Source organism: Rhea americana, unplaced genomic scaffold (genome assembly GCF_003343005.1).
Source record: "Rhea americana isolate MKP2758 unplaced genomic scaffold, rheAme1 scaffold_106, whole genome shotgun sequence".
NCBI lineage: Eukaryota > Metazoa > Chordata > Aves > Rheiformes > Rheidae > Rhea > Rhea americana.
This window is the reverse complement of record NW_028185106.1, coordinates 2,333,319-2,348,026: the sequence shown is the minus strand read 5'-3', so window position 1 is coordinate 2,348,026 and position 14,708 is coordinate 2,333,319. Positions and strand designations below refer to the sequence as shown.

At 41.7% G+C, this 14,708-nt stretch overlaps 1 protein-coding gene across 3 annotated transcripts in view; it reads right to left on the bottom strand.

The window, feature by feature from the left end:
- The window catches only part of ELOVL6 (ELOVL fatty acid elongase 6), an 81,075-nt gene that overhangs the window by 27,022 nt on the left and 39,345 nt on the right, over positions 1–14,708 (bottom strand). For all 3 annotated transcript variants that reach the window (XM_085309243.1, XM_085309261.1, XM_085309250.1), the window contains exon 2: positions 2,109–2,240. In XM_085309243.1, the coding sequence (XP_085165369.1) occupies positions 2,109–2,240 (132 nt within the window). The remainder of the gene's footprint in view (positions 1–2,108; positions 2,241–14,708) is intronic.

The window sequence follows — 14,708 nt, the reverse complement described above, 5'->3', positions numbered from 1 at the left end:
CCAATGTACAAAGTTTAGGGAATGTCACTGGAGCTGYGGCATTTAAGTGGAAGGAGGAAGCAAATACTAAAATTATGAATCCCTTGCAGACTGCACTCTCCTGGCAACTGCTTCATGCCTCTACAAGCAGAGCTCAGCCCTAATGCCTGAACTGCAGGGCACAGGGAGAGGTGGTCACTGGGGTAGGTTCACCCTACCTACTGGTTCACCTTCTCACTTCAAAAATATGACATCCACATAAAGCAGGTCACACATCAGATATTTCTTATGATGATAGTGGGAAATGCCACTTAGCAAGTAATTAACATGTTGATTTTGGTCTGAATGTTTTCAGGCCATCTAGACAACACTTCCTCAATGCAGTTTATATTCCTGCTGTTTCTTGATTAGAACAGGTGCTTATGATTTTGGGAGGAGATAAAAAATTAAAAAAACCCAAAACCCACACTGTGAATTTCAACCATAGATCTGTCTCAGGTAATGTGATTTTAGAAATCATCAGAGTGATCTTCTGCAAAGGACAGTTCTGAAATCATGCTACCTTTCCTCAGATTGGGAATTAAAATACAATTGCTTTACATGTCAACTCATTTCCAACGGCTATGTTTTATTGAAAGTGTAATTATAGTATGTATTTTGGGACCCAGATGGCTACAAATCACTTTACAAACTGATCCACAAAAGAAATGCCATCCACAAACCAGTTCAACAGTTGCTGAAATTCAGCTGTAGCTAGAACGAAAGATGGCAATTGCTTACAGGACCTTAAGAGCACAATGAYGCTATGTTAGACAGATAGCGAGAAACATAGCACCAAATGGAACTGGAGGGAAATTATAAATATGCACAGTATTAAAATTTGTCTAGAATTCTCAAAGTTCTGTCTGCACTAAGATGCTTTCTTTTTAAGGAAACTATGAATTATTAAAATCAAGCCAACATAATCTAAAGTTTTATTGTTAGTGTGTCCTGGCTGGATGAGGCAACTTAAAATAAATTTCTGCTGGAGTTTTAGAAAGTGCCAATGTGATAGAACTATTTTGGAGAAAAAAGTAAAAGAGCAAAGAAAACCAAACGCTAGTCTCCATTCCTGCTTATTTTCCTTGTAGAAACTCCCAGGTCAAACTATTTCTGTCCTGTGAAAAATCACCCACCATTCACTGCTGCTCAGTGAGCAAACCTGTCTTACGTACTTGTGAACTAATATAATCAGCAATTATTTTACTGATATTATAAAAAGATAAAGGTATCAGTGTTTGACATTGGTTTACAAATTGCTTCCACAGTGTAGTGTGAAGTATTACTATAAAATCCTCAATTCTGTGTACTGAATGTTGTTGGTAAATTGTGTCAATATTCTGTGTGTTTGTAGAGGGCTATTATTATTAGCATTTGTTCATGTGTTTACTTATCTTCAGCCTCATTAAAAATGAGTATGTCAAACAGATAAAATGAAATTCAGGTGAGTCAGTTTTACTCCTGACTTCAGAAACTATAAAGAATCTGAACCTGGCTTTCCCCATACTCAGTGACACAGCGGCAACACGACACTAATGAGCTGGGCACCACAGCCTTTCCTGTGGATCCAGCCTTTTGCGATACGCACAAGCTCTTCATGACGGAATAACCAACACCCAGATTCTGATCTCATTTACAGTAGCCTAATTTACCTGTCATCGAGGTAGTTACTCTAGGTTTACCTCACTGTAATGGAAATCAGAGTCTTGACTAAATATTCTCTATATACACCTATATAAATGTCATGCTAACTAGTAAGTGAGAACAAGCTTAATATCTTAATGGGATTATTTCCATTTTTAGCTTGCCTGGTAAATTTGGTGCAATGATATTATGTGCTTTCTCTCATTTCCTCACTTTACCTTCACCTTTGCTATTCAAGAGTTATTAATTTCTGTCCTTATCAAATGTCATACAATCTGGGAAGTCAAAGAGGACCATTTCAATGGTTCAACCCTGAATGACAAAACTAAAGAAATGCCATTTCTGGATGATCTTCTGGTCATATTAACACTCTTTTTAGGGCTGAAGAACCCCAAGCTCTTTTCACAGACTATTGACAAAAGCTCTTGGTGCAAAGAAATGCCTACCTGAAGACGGCAAGGCTCAGGGACCAGAGCACTAGTGGTTTCCTCAGTTCAAATTTTGCTCGTTTGTTCATTAGGTGCCGACCACCAAATATAAAGGCAGCATACAGAGCTGAAAATAGGAATGATTTCTTCCTGCAAAACAAAAACAAAAAACAGCTGTTAAATATTTAATTACTATTCATTGCATAGCAGAGTCACATCTGTATGTAACTGTCAAGTGCTTGTGAGTCTCCTTGAAAGGAAACTCTTCTGAAGATGCTCCTGCAGCCTAGTAGAGATTATTGTTATCATATAAACCTACGTCCCTGTGCATACGTCCAGGTATTCTTACTGCAGGCAAAGCTGACCTTGGGGAAGCTTTTCCTGAAAAAAGAACAGCAAAATTTGGCTTCCCTTCTTTCCCAATTTATGAAGACTGACCTTCTGTGAAGAATAGTATAGCTGTTACAAAGCCCATGTGGGTCCTTTGCCTAGATACACTTCTAAAAGCAAAACATGGCTGACATTTGGACCAGCTGATYGGGTTTTGTGGCTCAGTCACCATTTTTGTATCATATATTGTTTCCTGCAGGCTTCTTGCTAACTGGCATTTTTTCCCCATTATTTYCTCAAAGACGACTTTTAAGTATCTTCAGCAATTGCAACACAATATGGAGAGACTCATAAAAAGCAGAGAGCCACCAACTAGAGGTCAACAGCTCTATTATGCCACAATCCTACTGTGTGGAATCGCCCTGTTTTAAGTCCTTCTTGCAAGTGCTGGTTCACTCTATATAGGAAATCCAATGAATCTGCAGAAAAGGTCAAGCACTGCTCTGTTAAGGAACTTCAGTGATACTGTTGGAATTGCAAGCTTCATTTTTAGAACTGCCTGATAGTAGCTCTGCTCAGCAATGATCAGCAGCAAGCAACTGAACTCTGGCATTGTAATTCGTTATAAATCTACATTACAGGTCAAAAATAGATTCAGTCTGGGATCCCTTCCCACACATCATAATATCACACTGGCTAATACTTAATGATGCACAACATTAATGGTGGCCTAACTGGGCGGGTATATATTTAGGAATAGATTTTTCTCTCCAGAATCTATTTTTACCTATACCAGTATTAGTGGAGTATCTAAGAAAAGCTGTAGCTGTGTATTTGTTGCTGTATTAGTACAAGGAAAGTACATGCAGCCCTCTGCAGAGATAAATGAATTTGCATAAGGATGAAAGCGAAGTAGCAGCATCAGTCCAGAAGACAAGCACAAACATAGGTGGTCTAATTGTGGTGGCAACGCTTATTACAACTGGCTTTCGAAAACCACATAGTCTGGGCCCTTAAAAAAAAAATTAATTTTCACTTCTGTGTTCTTAACTTCCACAGTGAGGAAAGAGACTTTATCACCACACTTAATAGCATGGAAATAGCAACCGATACCGAGTTGCGTGCKTCTCGCCCTGGCTGAGGGCAGTGCAGCCAGCGACTGTCATCGGGCAGGCAGAGGAGGTCTGTGTTGAGCCGGTCCCCGCAAGGACGCCCAAGCACGCGAGACCCGTGCAGGAGGCCTTGCCGGTGCAGAGACCGCAAGGCAGCACCGCTGGGCAGCTGCCAGCAGGACACGGGGAGGCAGGCTGGCAGGGAAGGATGTCGGGGTTTAAGACCAGTAGCTAGAAACATTTCATGGGTAGGAGGGAAGGCAGGAAGCAGTTTGATCCAATTCTGGATCAAACACAACCAAGATTTCAAAATGAAAAAAACCATCAGTCTGATTCAGTTATCCATTCAGGTCTGTGCTCAATTTGACTCTCTCCTTCCTGGGCAATACCTCCTATATATTTACATCAAATGACAATTCACTTTGGTTCTTATTACTAAAATTATTCTTTTGAGTTTAGTCAGTTGAAAGAGGTTTATTATACTAAATGTTTAATATTATACTAATTAAACTACATTATACTACATAATATACAGTATACATTCCTATATATAGTAATTATACTACATTCAACATTGTACTAATTAGAACAGATAATTTTTAGGTCACTTTTAACAGCTTTGCTCAGCATTATTTGCGAAGATGGTAATTGTTATTGCAGCTGTATCCAGCTCTGTATTGGTGGTGGCAGACATGAGACGATGTGACTGCTCTYGCGCTGTGAACTGCGGAGAGCAGCTGCCGGCAGTGTTAGGCAAGGAGGGATGCAGTACTGCTACCTCCTGTCAGAGGCACGCGCAGTACTGCAGAAAGACAAGGCTGATTTTGAAAGCAAGTCTCTTCTTTGACAAGTTCTGACACGTTCTGACACCTTTCACTTTTGGCATGAAAAGGCCTTTGAATTTCCCTCTCTTTGCAGCATAATAACGACTAAAAGGACTGGGTAGTCCAGATGCTACAGTTATAAAGGGGCAGCAGAGGCTTGTACTTTTAAGATGATCTGTTTAACTGCATTAGATCGGTATTAACCAGCTTCCTACCAGTGATTTTATCACGGCTTTTGTGAAAGGTTCATTACTACACTCTGGTTCCTAGTGATCGGTGCTACAAAGCAATGGCAATCTGACAGCATTCGCTTATATCTGACATAGTTTCAGCCAAAGGAGTCTAGTACCAGATAAGCATTTTTAAAGATAAAGTTTTGGAGTAGTTCCAGAGCTCTGTAATGTTTCATTACTATTATCTGAAGAGAAACTAAATACAACAGAACAACAACAAAATAATTTATCTTGAAACTAAGAAGTCTCCCTAAGGAATTCCTTAGCGAAGATTCACATSCAATAACTCCAATGTTAACACATTCATATGTTTGTCTTCAATTCCGTTCTGCAGGGTAACACAGTAGGCATAAAGACAAGGCTGCCAAATCCTCTACATCTTTCTGGCGTTTCTGTTTCTCACAGTTGTCTCCCACCTTCCTACATTTTCAGACTTCAGCCACTAAGTACTATCTATATTGAATACAACTCTATGTTGCACTGCAGAAAATTGCCAGTTCTTTTGCCCCAAAAAGCGAGGCAGGCGAATTTTCTAGAGAACATGTAAAATGCTCTGCTCCGTCTGGGTGTTACTACAAAAAAGGATGACAGAGTTTGGGGMTAAGGGCTGAAAATGTGAGGTGGCTCTTTGGAGACTGGAGAGCAGAGGTGGCCTTAAGAAGCAAGGGGACAAGCAAAAGCAGCTGACAGTGAGGGGAAAACAGAAAAGAAAGAATGAATGGTAACTATGGGAGGCTGACAGCTATGAGAGACGTGAAGCTGGGACTAGAGGAAGGGAAGGAGCCTTGAAGTGTGAGAGCAGGTAGACAAGAAGCACATGGATAGGGGAATACTAAAAGAGGGCTATGTACAAAAAAGAAAGTATTCAAGTGCCTTAATTCTGCATTACTCCAACACTGAAATGAAAAGCAATGGCTCAGCTGCAGTTTCATGGCAGAACTGTCCAAGCTCATGGGCAGCTGCTTGTTTCCTTTTGCAACATATGGAGCATGAGACATTTTTGTTGTGTCCACAACTAGGACCTTATATAAAGGAGAAACAAGGCATTGATTTCGCCCAAAGTTCTGCTTAAACATCATCAGGACTTTGAAAGAAAATGTTTTTCTCATTAAGCCCCTGGAAGGTTGAACATGGGTACAGCAACAAACTCAAACTACCTACACTGAAGGTAGTTTTGATCACTCTCTTAAAGAAATCCTGTAGATGGTATTATCACCTGGGTCACAGTTCGTAGCGTCTGATTCTCCCTTTCCATTGTGTACACCGAAGATGGGTGTTTTGTCTATCCAAGGTCTGATGGACAAAGGTTTAGACACTGGTATGCATTTTAGAAGYTTAAATCCCTTATCAAGTCTAGCCCTAAGGAAGTGGAAACGAGACAAGAAAAAAAAGGAAAAAGATTAAGAATTGAGAAGAGGGAGACAGAAAATTGGGGAAGAAAGACGGAGAAAATCCATTCCACCAGAAACAAAGCTTCTTATCATTCACAGGCAGAAGTCTTACCCAGGGGAGCCCATTCTGGCATCAAGAAGTGGCAAAGAGGGATCAGTCATCTGGCTTAAGGCAGCAAAATGACACACACAAAAAGACAACAAATTAACGTTGAAAGAAGTCAATGGTAAATGGAAAGGTCGGGAGTATGAAAACTTGTCTCCCCTCCCAGAAATATGTAATTCATAAAATACTGAACGTATAAAAATTACCACAGCATTCCAACAATAACAGACCCAAACCTTACAGTGAGCCTCATACAAAACAGTGCAAGACATTCTGGCATCTCTGATGTAATGTGAAATAGCCCCGAATATTGCAGTGCCTCTGAAGGAGGTGTTTTCAGCCCATATGCACTGTTGTCATTTTTTCCCCCTGAAAATAGCTGCCTGAGTCATTACTGTAGAGTTATCTAATGTTAATGACTAAACTTATAGAGACATAGATATACAATACAAAATCTAGTATTTCCATAGGAATTTCTTTAATTGTTAAGGAAAAACCTTATAGAAACTCGCAAAGGACAACCTTTGCATAGATCTTTTAACTATCCCATAATGTGTAATAAAGGATTATCCCCATAATGGCATTCTATAGCAATAGTGAAAAACTGGAAGAGTGTTATCTATCTTTAGTTACGTTCTGCAGGTTTTTAGAGACTTTTTTTCCAAGATGTATTTACTTTCCATATGCTGAGCTCATTCTTAAACTCATTAGCACTTCTGCATAGGCTATTAAGGGAGCAGAACAGGTAAAATAAGCACTGTAGTAGCCAGAGGAGAATGCTTCTGTCAAGTAAACAGGCAATTTCAGACTCCTGATGTTTTTCTGCTGGCATCTTTCATCACTGTTTCATTTAATTCTAGAAAAATAAAGATTTTACTGAAAAAGAGAAAAGAAAAAATGAGGATGCTTGGTAAGATGAAAGATAAGATACTTTTTCTACAGGTTTCTCCTAGCTTTCAACAGGAAACAACAACCAATTGTGTTTATAATTGAAAAATTGAACTTAAAACTCTAATTTAAATGCTTGACCTGAACCAATGTGAATAACACAGCATAGCCATGTATGTGTTTCACAAGCATTTAACAAGCAGCGGCTGTTAGCCCTGGCAAAGTTACTTTCTCTTTGATGCTTATTTAAAAATCACACATTCAGTATGTATAAAAGAAGTGTGAAAATGCTTCACAGTCTCTCAGTGTTTCTACTTCTGAAATACTGTCAAAGCAAACCTTTCTCTCTCTTCCCAGATACAATGACAAAACCACCAAGAAGAGATCCAATATGTGGATATGACAGATTTGCATATGAAAATATGACCTACACTGCTGGATTTGATTAGCATTTCTGCAGTTATTTCCTGTTGCCCATAAAAGCCTTAATCATTGAGAAAGAGGAAAATGCAAAAAAGGAAGACCAGTCTGATGCACGTAGTCTGATGCTACAGCTAAATATCCCTTGACATTTCTATTTAGAGCAGCAGCAACGAACATCACACACACATGGGTGGGTGATTCACCGGTGACGTTCTTTCACGTAATGGGCTGCCRGAGTGCGAGAGAGTCCACAGGGATTTGGTTCGTACTGATCGGCTGACCGATCTGGTATCTCAAGTCTGCCTTTCAGAGCCTGCTCAGACCTTCAGCATCTTTGTGACAGACACGTAAGATGCACGGAGGGCTGGGATGCTCCTCCAAGGTCGGGGCAGCTCTCTTGGCACCCCTTTCTGTGCTGGCAGCAAGAAAAGCAGAGGCCAGGCCTATGAATCAAGTCCCAGACAGGGTCTGCTATCCCCCTGCCTCTGCCCTTTCACTGCGATCCTGCTCTCATCACCACATTTATGTCATTACTCTAGTAGCTGCATTATTGTTTTGATTCCTCAACCCAAGGGCTCAGTCCTGCCAAATATTCTCAGGCARTATTCTGGCACAGCGAGGGCTGTTGTACTGCAAATTTAGGATTTTTCAGTAGTAGAGAGAAGGACTTGAGGACATACAGAGAGACCTAGCAGAACTTGATGACTGGAGTCACAGAAATGCAGTTGAGTTTAACGAGAACAAGTCATGGGGACTTCTGTGGACACTGTCAGTTTTGAATAACTTGCCATTTTATGTCTTGTAGGGGCACCTCTGCTCTCAACAGGAGCACCATGTGCACTAATAGTTTACTTTAGGCTAGAAGTAGCCCTAGTCCTCCACTAGCCTGTCCACCACTAGCATCACTTCTAGGAAGGCCGGGTCTGGGGCTGAGAGGCAGCTCACACCTGAGTCTCACCTCAGCACTGCACTCCAGCAGGCTCAGGAGCAGGAAAATGCTCCCAGGTCATGCCATTGGCAGTGCAGGCAAAAGTCATAAAATTACAGAGCAGAGAAACAAGTGCAAGGCAGTGTAAATGCACAGTGGAAGATGTCCTACAGCTCCCTGATGATTGTATCTGTTTCTTTTAAATGTGTTTATCAGCAGTTCCTCATGGTCATGCTTGTAAAATATGAGTATTACAGAGTATTAGCCATAAACTAAAATGTATGCAGCCAGGGAAGAGAAAAACAACATTTTTTTTTCTTGCTCTTTGTAGTGGAAAAATTTAAGAGAAAGGAAAAGTGGAGGAAGTGAAGTTAAAATTCAGGGATATATATATATATATATATATATATATTACGATAAAAGAGGAAAATACAAGTCTGAAGAATAAGAAGTCATTGTTCTTTAAAACATCATATACACTTAATTGAATAAGCCATAAACTCTTAAAAACTTATAAGCTACAACCCCAATTATAAGCATGAGAGAAAATAACCCCTCACATTGAAAGCACTTCAGAAAACAAAGCCAAAACCCTTCCAAAAGCTTGGGTTTTGTAACCAGCTTACCAAAACCCTGCTACTGCTGAAGGCAAATCAGCTCCATCTCTGGCTCTGCCCCAGATTTCCTCCACTTTAAAATTATATCTAAAATGGGGACCCACCCAGTGGCGTTGGTAGGTGATAGTGTGCTTGCAGTGATGAAATCCATCCCTGCGTTTTCATCTAGCCAGTGCAGCTCGCAATGGAAGTGACAGCCTGGCGGCCCGTGTTTCCAGGGTGCGCATCCTGTGCCAGCTCCCACCCGGCTGGTCTCACCGCGCTTGTCCAGCCCATGCTCGAGCCGCTGCTGCCCCACCTCCAGGGCCCCACGCAGATGGGAGCGTGCTGTGTAGCTGTGAGAGCGGACAACCATTGCCTCATTACCAATATTAATGATAAGCAACAACTATGTTTGCATAAAACTCCAAGAGTTATGTCACCAGAGTTAAGAGTTGAATCTGGGCTCAGAATACTTGCAGGAACTTGCAAAATGAGGACCATCACTGGCCCTGTTAAAAGCCTTCAGACCAGTTGTAGTCACAGAAGCTTCCTCTCAGCTCGGAGTCTGTTAAATCCATCTCTATCGCTTTGACAACCACTTAACTCTTACACTAAGACTTACGGTGGTAAGACGTATCAGAAGCAGAGTGTCCCGTTGGAGCCACTGTGGGTTTCTCCAGGCTATGCTGGGGCTTTCAGACAGGCGCTGGAGAGATGGCAGCGGGCAGGGCCGATAATGTAGGTCATGGACACTGCGGCTCTGATGAAAAACTACATTACTTTCACTTTTAATTTGTTCTGTGTACATTTAAACCTCTGGCCTCTGCAGGGAAAACCTGGAGCTAGTAAATAAACACAGCTGCAGCTGAATCTGGGGACTACTAGCCTGCATCTCTCCCAGTCACATCCTTTCTGCCTGTACCTGAGTCTTGCCTGAAGTCGGTTCACTGAGACATCTGAAGGTGGAGGTTATGTCGTACAGATACAGAATGAAAATACTTAGATCTCCATATTGCCTTATTCATTTGATCTGCTCTATCCGATCAAATTAATCAATGGTTGTGACATTTAATGACAAGTTTCCATTTAAAGCAGTACATCAACATAAGACCTTCAGATCTAGGAAGCCCCCTGAAGCAAGTCACACATGTTAGTTATATAGACAAGCACTGCTTTAGTCACTTCTTTGGAAATATATATTTATGTATTTAACAGGACACAAACCAACACCCTATAAATAACACATCAGTAAGAATATTTTGATAAAGCCACTTTTGCCCCTGTACCTGCAGGAAAGCCTATGCACCACAGCGGAGCTGTCAGTTCTCTCCACCATTGCAAATGCAACTTGTAAACAGTCTTAGTAATAATGTCTGGTGGATCCCAAAAGGTATTTAAATAGCAAAATAGTATTCACTCAAAATGACACATGGAAAATGCAGTGATTGCAAGCAAGCAGCAGCTTGTTGATTTTATACGCGTCCTAAAAGACATCCTCTCCAGCAGACACTGCTCCCTTCCAGCCTTCTGCAATACCACCGGAAAATGATGTTGTTACAACTGTCAGTGGATTGCAAAACACAAACAAACAAAAACGCTTTGATTTTTCTGAGAGGGTTCCCAGCCAAAAAAGGCATGCAAGATTCTCCTGCGAAGCAGAGGGTAACCTTAGAAACAGGGCCAGCCAAAAGTCATGTACAAATAAGCCCTTATTTCTAAGCTGTGTGACTACCTTACGGGAAGGATCACTTCGTAACTCTTTCAGTGCTGGCAAACATTAACCTATCCTTGGGGAAATCAGACTGAGAAGTGTAATAAATTAGAATGTACACTTACCATCCTTCTCCTCCCTGCCTAAAGACCCAAAATGATCTATACCGATCTGACCAGGAGAGCARTGTCATTCTATGGCCTAGGTCTGATTAAAAGAGGATTTTGTACTAATGGAGCAGGGGAATACAAACATCTTGCTTTCCCACCCAGTAAATGCCCATATATCCTGTGGAAGAGAAGGAAGGGAACAGTGCTCACAAAAAAAAAAGGACATTTTGGATACAGAAGCAAATGAAGGAATATTTTCAGACCTCCCTTAGTGAAGAAAGAGCAGGTCACCTAAAGAACAGTTATCTATTCTGACTGGTCCTGCAGCACTTTTTGATACATGATGTCAAGGACTGCTCGATGTATCTAATGAAAATCTTCAAGGGTGTCTCACCCTTGTCTATTGCTGAGAGGAGATGAAGCGACAAAGGATGCTAAGGAAAACACTGCAGAGAACCTGGACCTCACTCTCGACTGGCAGGAAACTAGCAGAGATCAAAAAAAAAAAAAAAAAAAAAAAAAAAAAAAAAAAAAAAAAAAGAGTAATCTTGCCATAATCTTTTCAACCATCTCTCTAAAACCAGGAGCCCTGCCATACAGCCCTTTCCGTTCTTAACCAGCTGGGAAGCAGGTCAGGACAAATATGATGGTGTTTCAACAGTGTGCAAGGCTTGCAACAGACAGTTCAGGGTAGCTATGAAGCAGCTTTGCACGTTGTTGCCTCCTTACAGCACAGTGCTTTGCAGCTTGGCCAACATCAGAGCACTTAGCCTTGTGCGGTAGCTGCCTAAGTAATAGTTATCAGATGGTATCTTCACGAACTAAAACTTCACCCCTCTTTATACCTTTCATTCCCAGCAACAACTTCATCCTCAGACTGATATGTCAACAAATTTGCTGAAGTTTTCAATCAGCCATGATTCCTATGGCATTGATCATGGCCTACAGCTTCCCCATTAAATCCAGAATCCCTCTACCTCTAATCAGTAAGATTAGGGCCTTTGGCCTGTTCTGTTTCAAAGATAAAGAAGGTAAATTTGCCTGAATCCAGTTCAACTTATTTGAGAAGGGAATGTAAAGCACCATGAGAAATACTGTGAATGGTAAACCAGTTCAAGTTTCTAATTTTCTAACTATTGTCAGAGTTTTCAGGATCCAATTCAGACAAAATTTAAGCACCACAATGCCATTCTTAAAATCTATAGTGCAAGTGGGGATGGGACAGGAACACGACAAATGTTGTATGATCACCAGCATCCACTCCTGAATTAATACTGCTGACAGGCTGTTTTTCAGGCATTTACTGCAGAAGCTCTACATGCAGTCTTGAACCAGCCTGAAGCAACAGGGATACAGCAGCAGGAGTGGCACAAGGCTGTACAAAGCACACGGCATTAATGTGGCTTATCTATATCCTATCAGTGGTATGTTTATGACAGCTCGTTGTGGCTTTCCGCCTCTGTCTAAAACTTCATGCTTTGAGCAGGACCCTCAAGCTTGGAGAGACCCTCTGTCTCTCCTCGGAGCTGACAGGATCTACCCGTCTTCCCTAACCAAGTAGCTCCGATCTTTCTCTTTTCTTCCAACTGTGAGGGCTCGGCTGCCTATCTCCTGCCCAGAGTCACAGCCTCATCTAATGAGATGGCATACTAAACAGCTTAGCAGTATTTCACTTTCACAGTATAAAGAACCCAGTTTACTAAAGGATTAGCAAGTATAACATTAAAGTGTTATAYAGATAGATGGTTGCATTTCATCTCTGCTAAATCTTGGTCACAGAGGACTTGCKAAAATATGGGAAATGCCAAAAGGAAAGAAACCACAAACAAGCAAGGCAATGAATCTGGACGGTGGTGGCAGTGGCTGCACATACGCTGCACACGCACTGCTGCAGGAAAAAGACTGAAAGCAGGAGCAAGCAGTAACTGACATCCAGCTCTTCTTGACATGCAGACAAACAGACCGAAGGAAGGTAATGTACCAAACAGTTGAAATGCAGCAATAGTAAGAATTTAATGACCGTGGTTGTTAAGGAGCAAAAGAGAGAACTAGATTACTGTAAATGCATAGGAAAGCCTACTAGCATGCCAATGATACAATTTTAGATTTTTTTAAGCAGAAAGTAGTCTCCCATGAACTTAAGGTAATGGAATAAATGATCTGGACTGCGTTTTTCATAGAGGTCACATAACCAAAGCCCGTTTTATACCTTTAAATATATTCTTTTTGTTATCCTCTTTCTCTTTTTTCTTTCTTTTTTTTTTTTTTTTTAAATCAGCTTGTCCACTACTGATTACTTCTGTAACTTGTGGGTTTTGCGCAAACTTCTCTCCTTGGCATGTTTGCTAGTTATGGCTGGTCCATAAAGAAGTTAAAAAATTGTTCTTGTAAAAAACTTGCCTACTCTTAAATTATTTCCTAACTTCAGCCAGTACCTTGCTGCAGAGCCTTACAGCTTGCACATGCTGAGCTTCGGCACTTCGATGCCTCTTGCTAAAACCAGCGCAGTCCAAGTGCTCTAGTCCTCACGGACGGGGCACTCTGGGTTCTGTGCAAGTGTATTAAGTACATACTAGCAATAGCTTGCTTTTACAACTTTCTCTGCTTGGGAAAGGTAAATGCTATCTCTGTGAGTGTGATAATCATCAATACAGCTGCATGTTTGCCACAGAGCTAACATAAGTGCCCAGAGAAAAAGTTGTAACAGTGTTTATTCAACTCGTTTTTCCACTTYCAGGATAGCCTAGAGCAAATGGCATTTTGCTAATGTTTACTGCTTTCCATTTTTTCCCCTTTAACTACAGTTTGCTTTGAGATTCATGAGTTTAAGAGCTGTCTGCTTTGCTGTATAATGAGGATCAGAGAACTATGCAATTACTCTGCGTTTGGACCAAGATTTCACTACAGCACAGTTTCCAAAAGGCAGCCAGTCTTCAACTCAAAACACCAACAGGTAAGAATCACAGAATGGTTGAGGTTGGAAGGGACCTCTGGAGATCATCTAGTCCAACCCCCCTGCTCCAGGAGGGACACGTAGAGCACACTGCACAGGATCAGGTCCAGGCAGGTTTGAGTATCTCCAGAGAAGGAGACTCTGCAACCTCTCTGGGCAACCTGTTCCAGTGCTCTGCCACCCTCACAGGAAAGAAGTTTTTCCTCAAATTCAGGTGGAACTTCTTGTGTTTCAGTTTGTGCCTGTTGCCACTAGTCCTGTTGCTGAGCACCACTGAAAAGAGTCTGGCYCCATTSTCTTGGTACCCTCCCTTGGTATTTATAGACATTGATAAGATCCCTCTCAGTCYTCTTTTTTCCAGGTAAACAGGCCCAGCTCTCACAGYCTTTTCTCACTGGGGAGATGCTACTGTCTTCTAATCATCTTTGTAGCCCTACGCTGGACTCTCTCCTGGGGAGCCCAGAACTGGACACAGTACTCGAGACGAGTAGAGCAGCAGGTTCACCTCCCTCAACCTGCCAGCGATGCTCTTCCTAATGCACCCCAGGATACCAYWGGCCTTCTTGGCCACAAGGGCACAWTGCTGGCTCATGGTCAACTTGTTGTCCAGCAGGACTTCCAGGTCCTTCTCTGCAGAGYTGCTTTCCAGCAGGTCAGCCCTCAGCCTGTCCTGGTGCATGGGGTTATTCCTCTCTAGGTGCAGCACCCTGTACTYGCCCTTGTTGAACCTCACGAGGTTCCTCTCCACCCAATTCTCCAGCCTGTCCAGGCCTCTCTGAATRGCAGCACAGCCYTCTGGTGGATCAGCCACTCAGCCACTCCTCCAGAATTTACTCCTGTTTTAAGAACTTTTATCAGTGATTCCCTTCCTTCCATAACACCATTTTTTAAAATTTTATTTTAATTTGTCTGGTTCACTTACACTGTGAGCCAAGACCCAWGTCAACAACAAGTTACAAATCTTGCATCCACCTGGGCCCTGGAAAAGCACCACCGTGTCAGTACCAAAC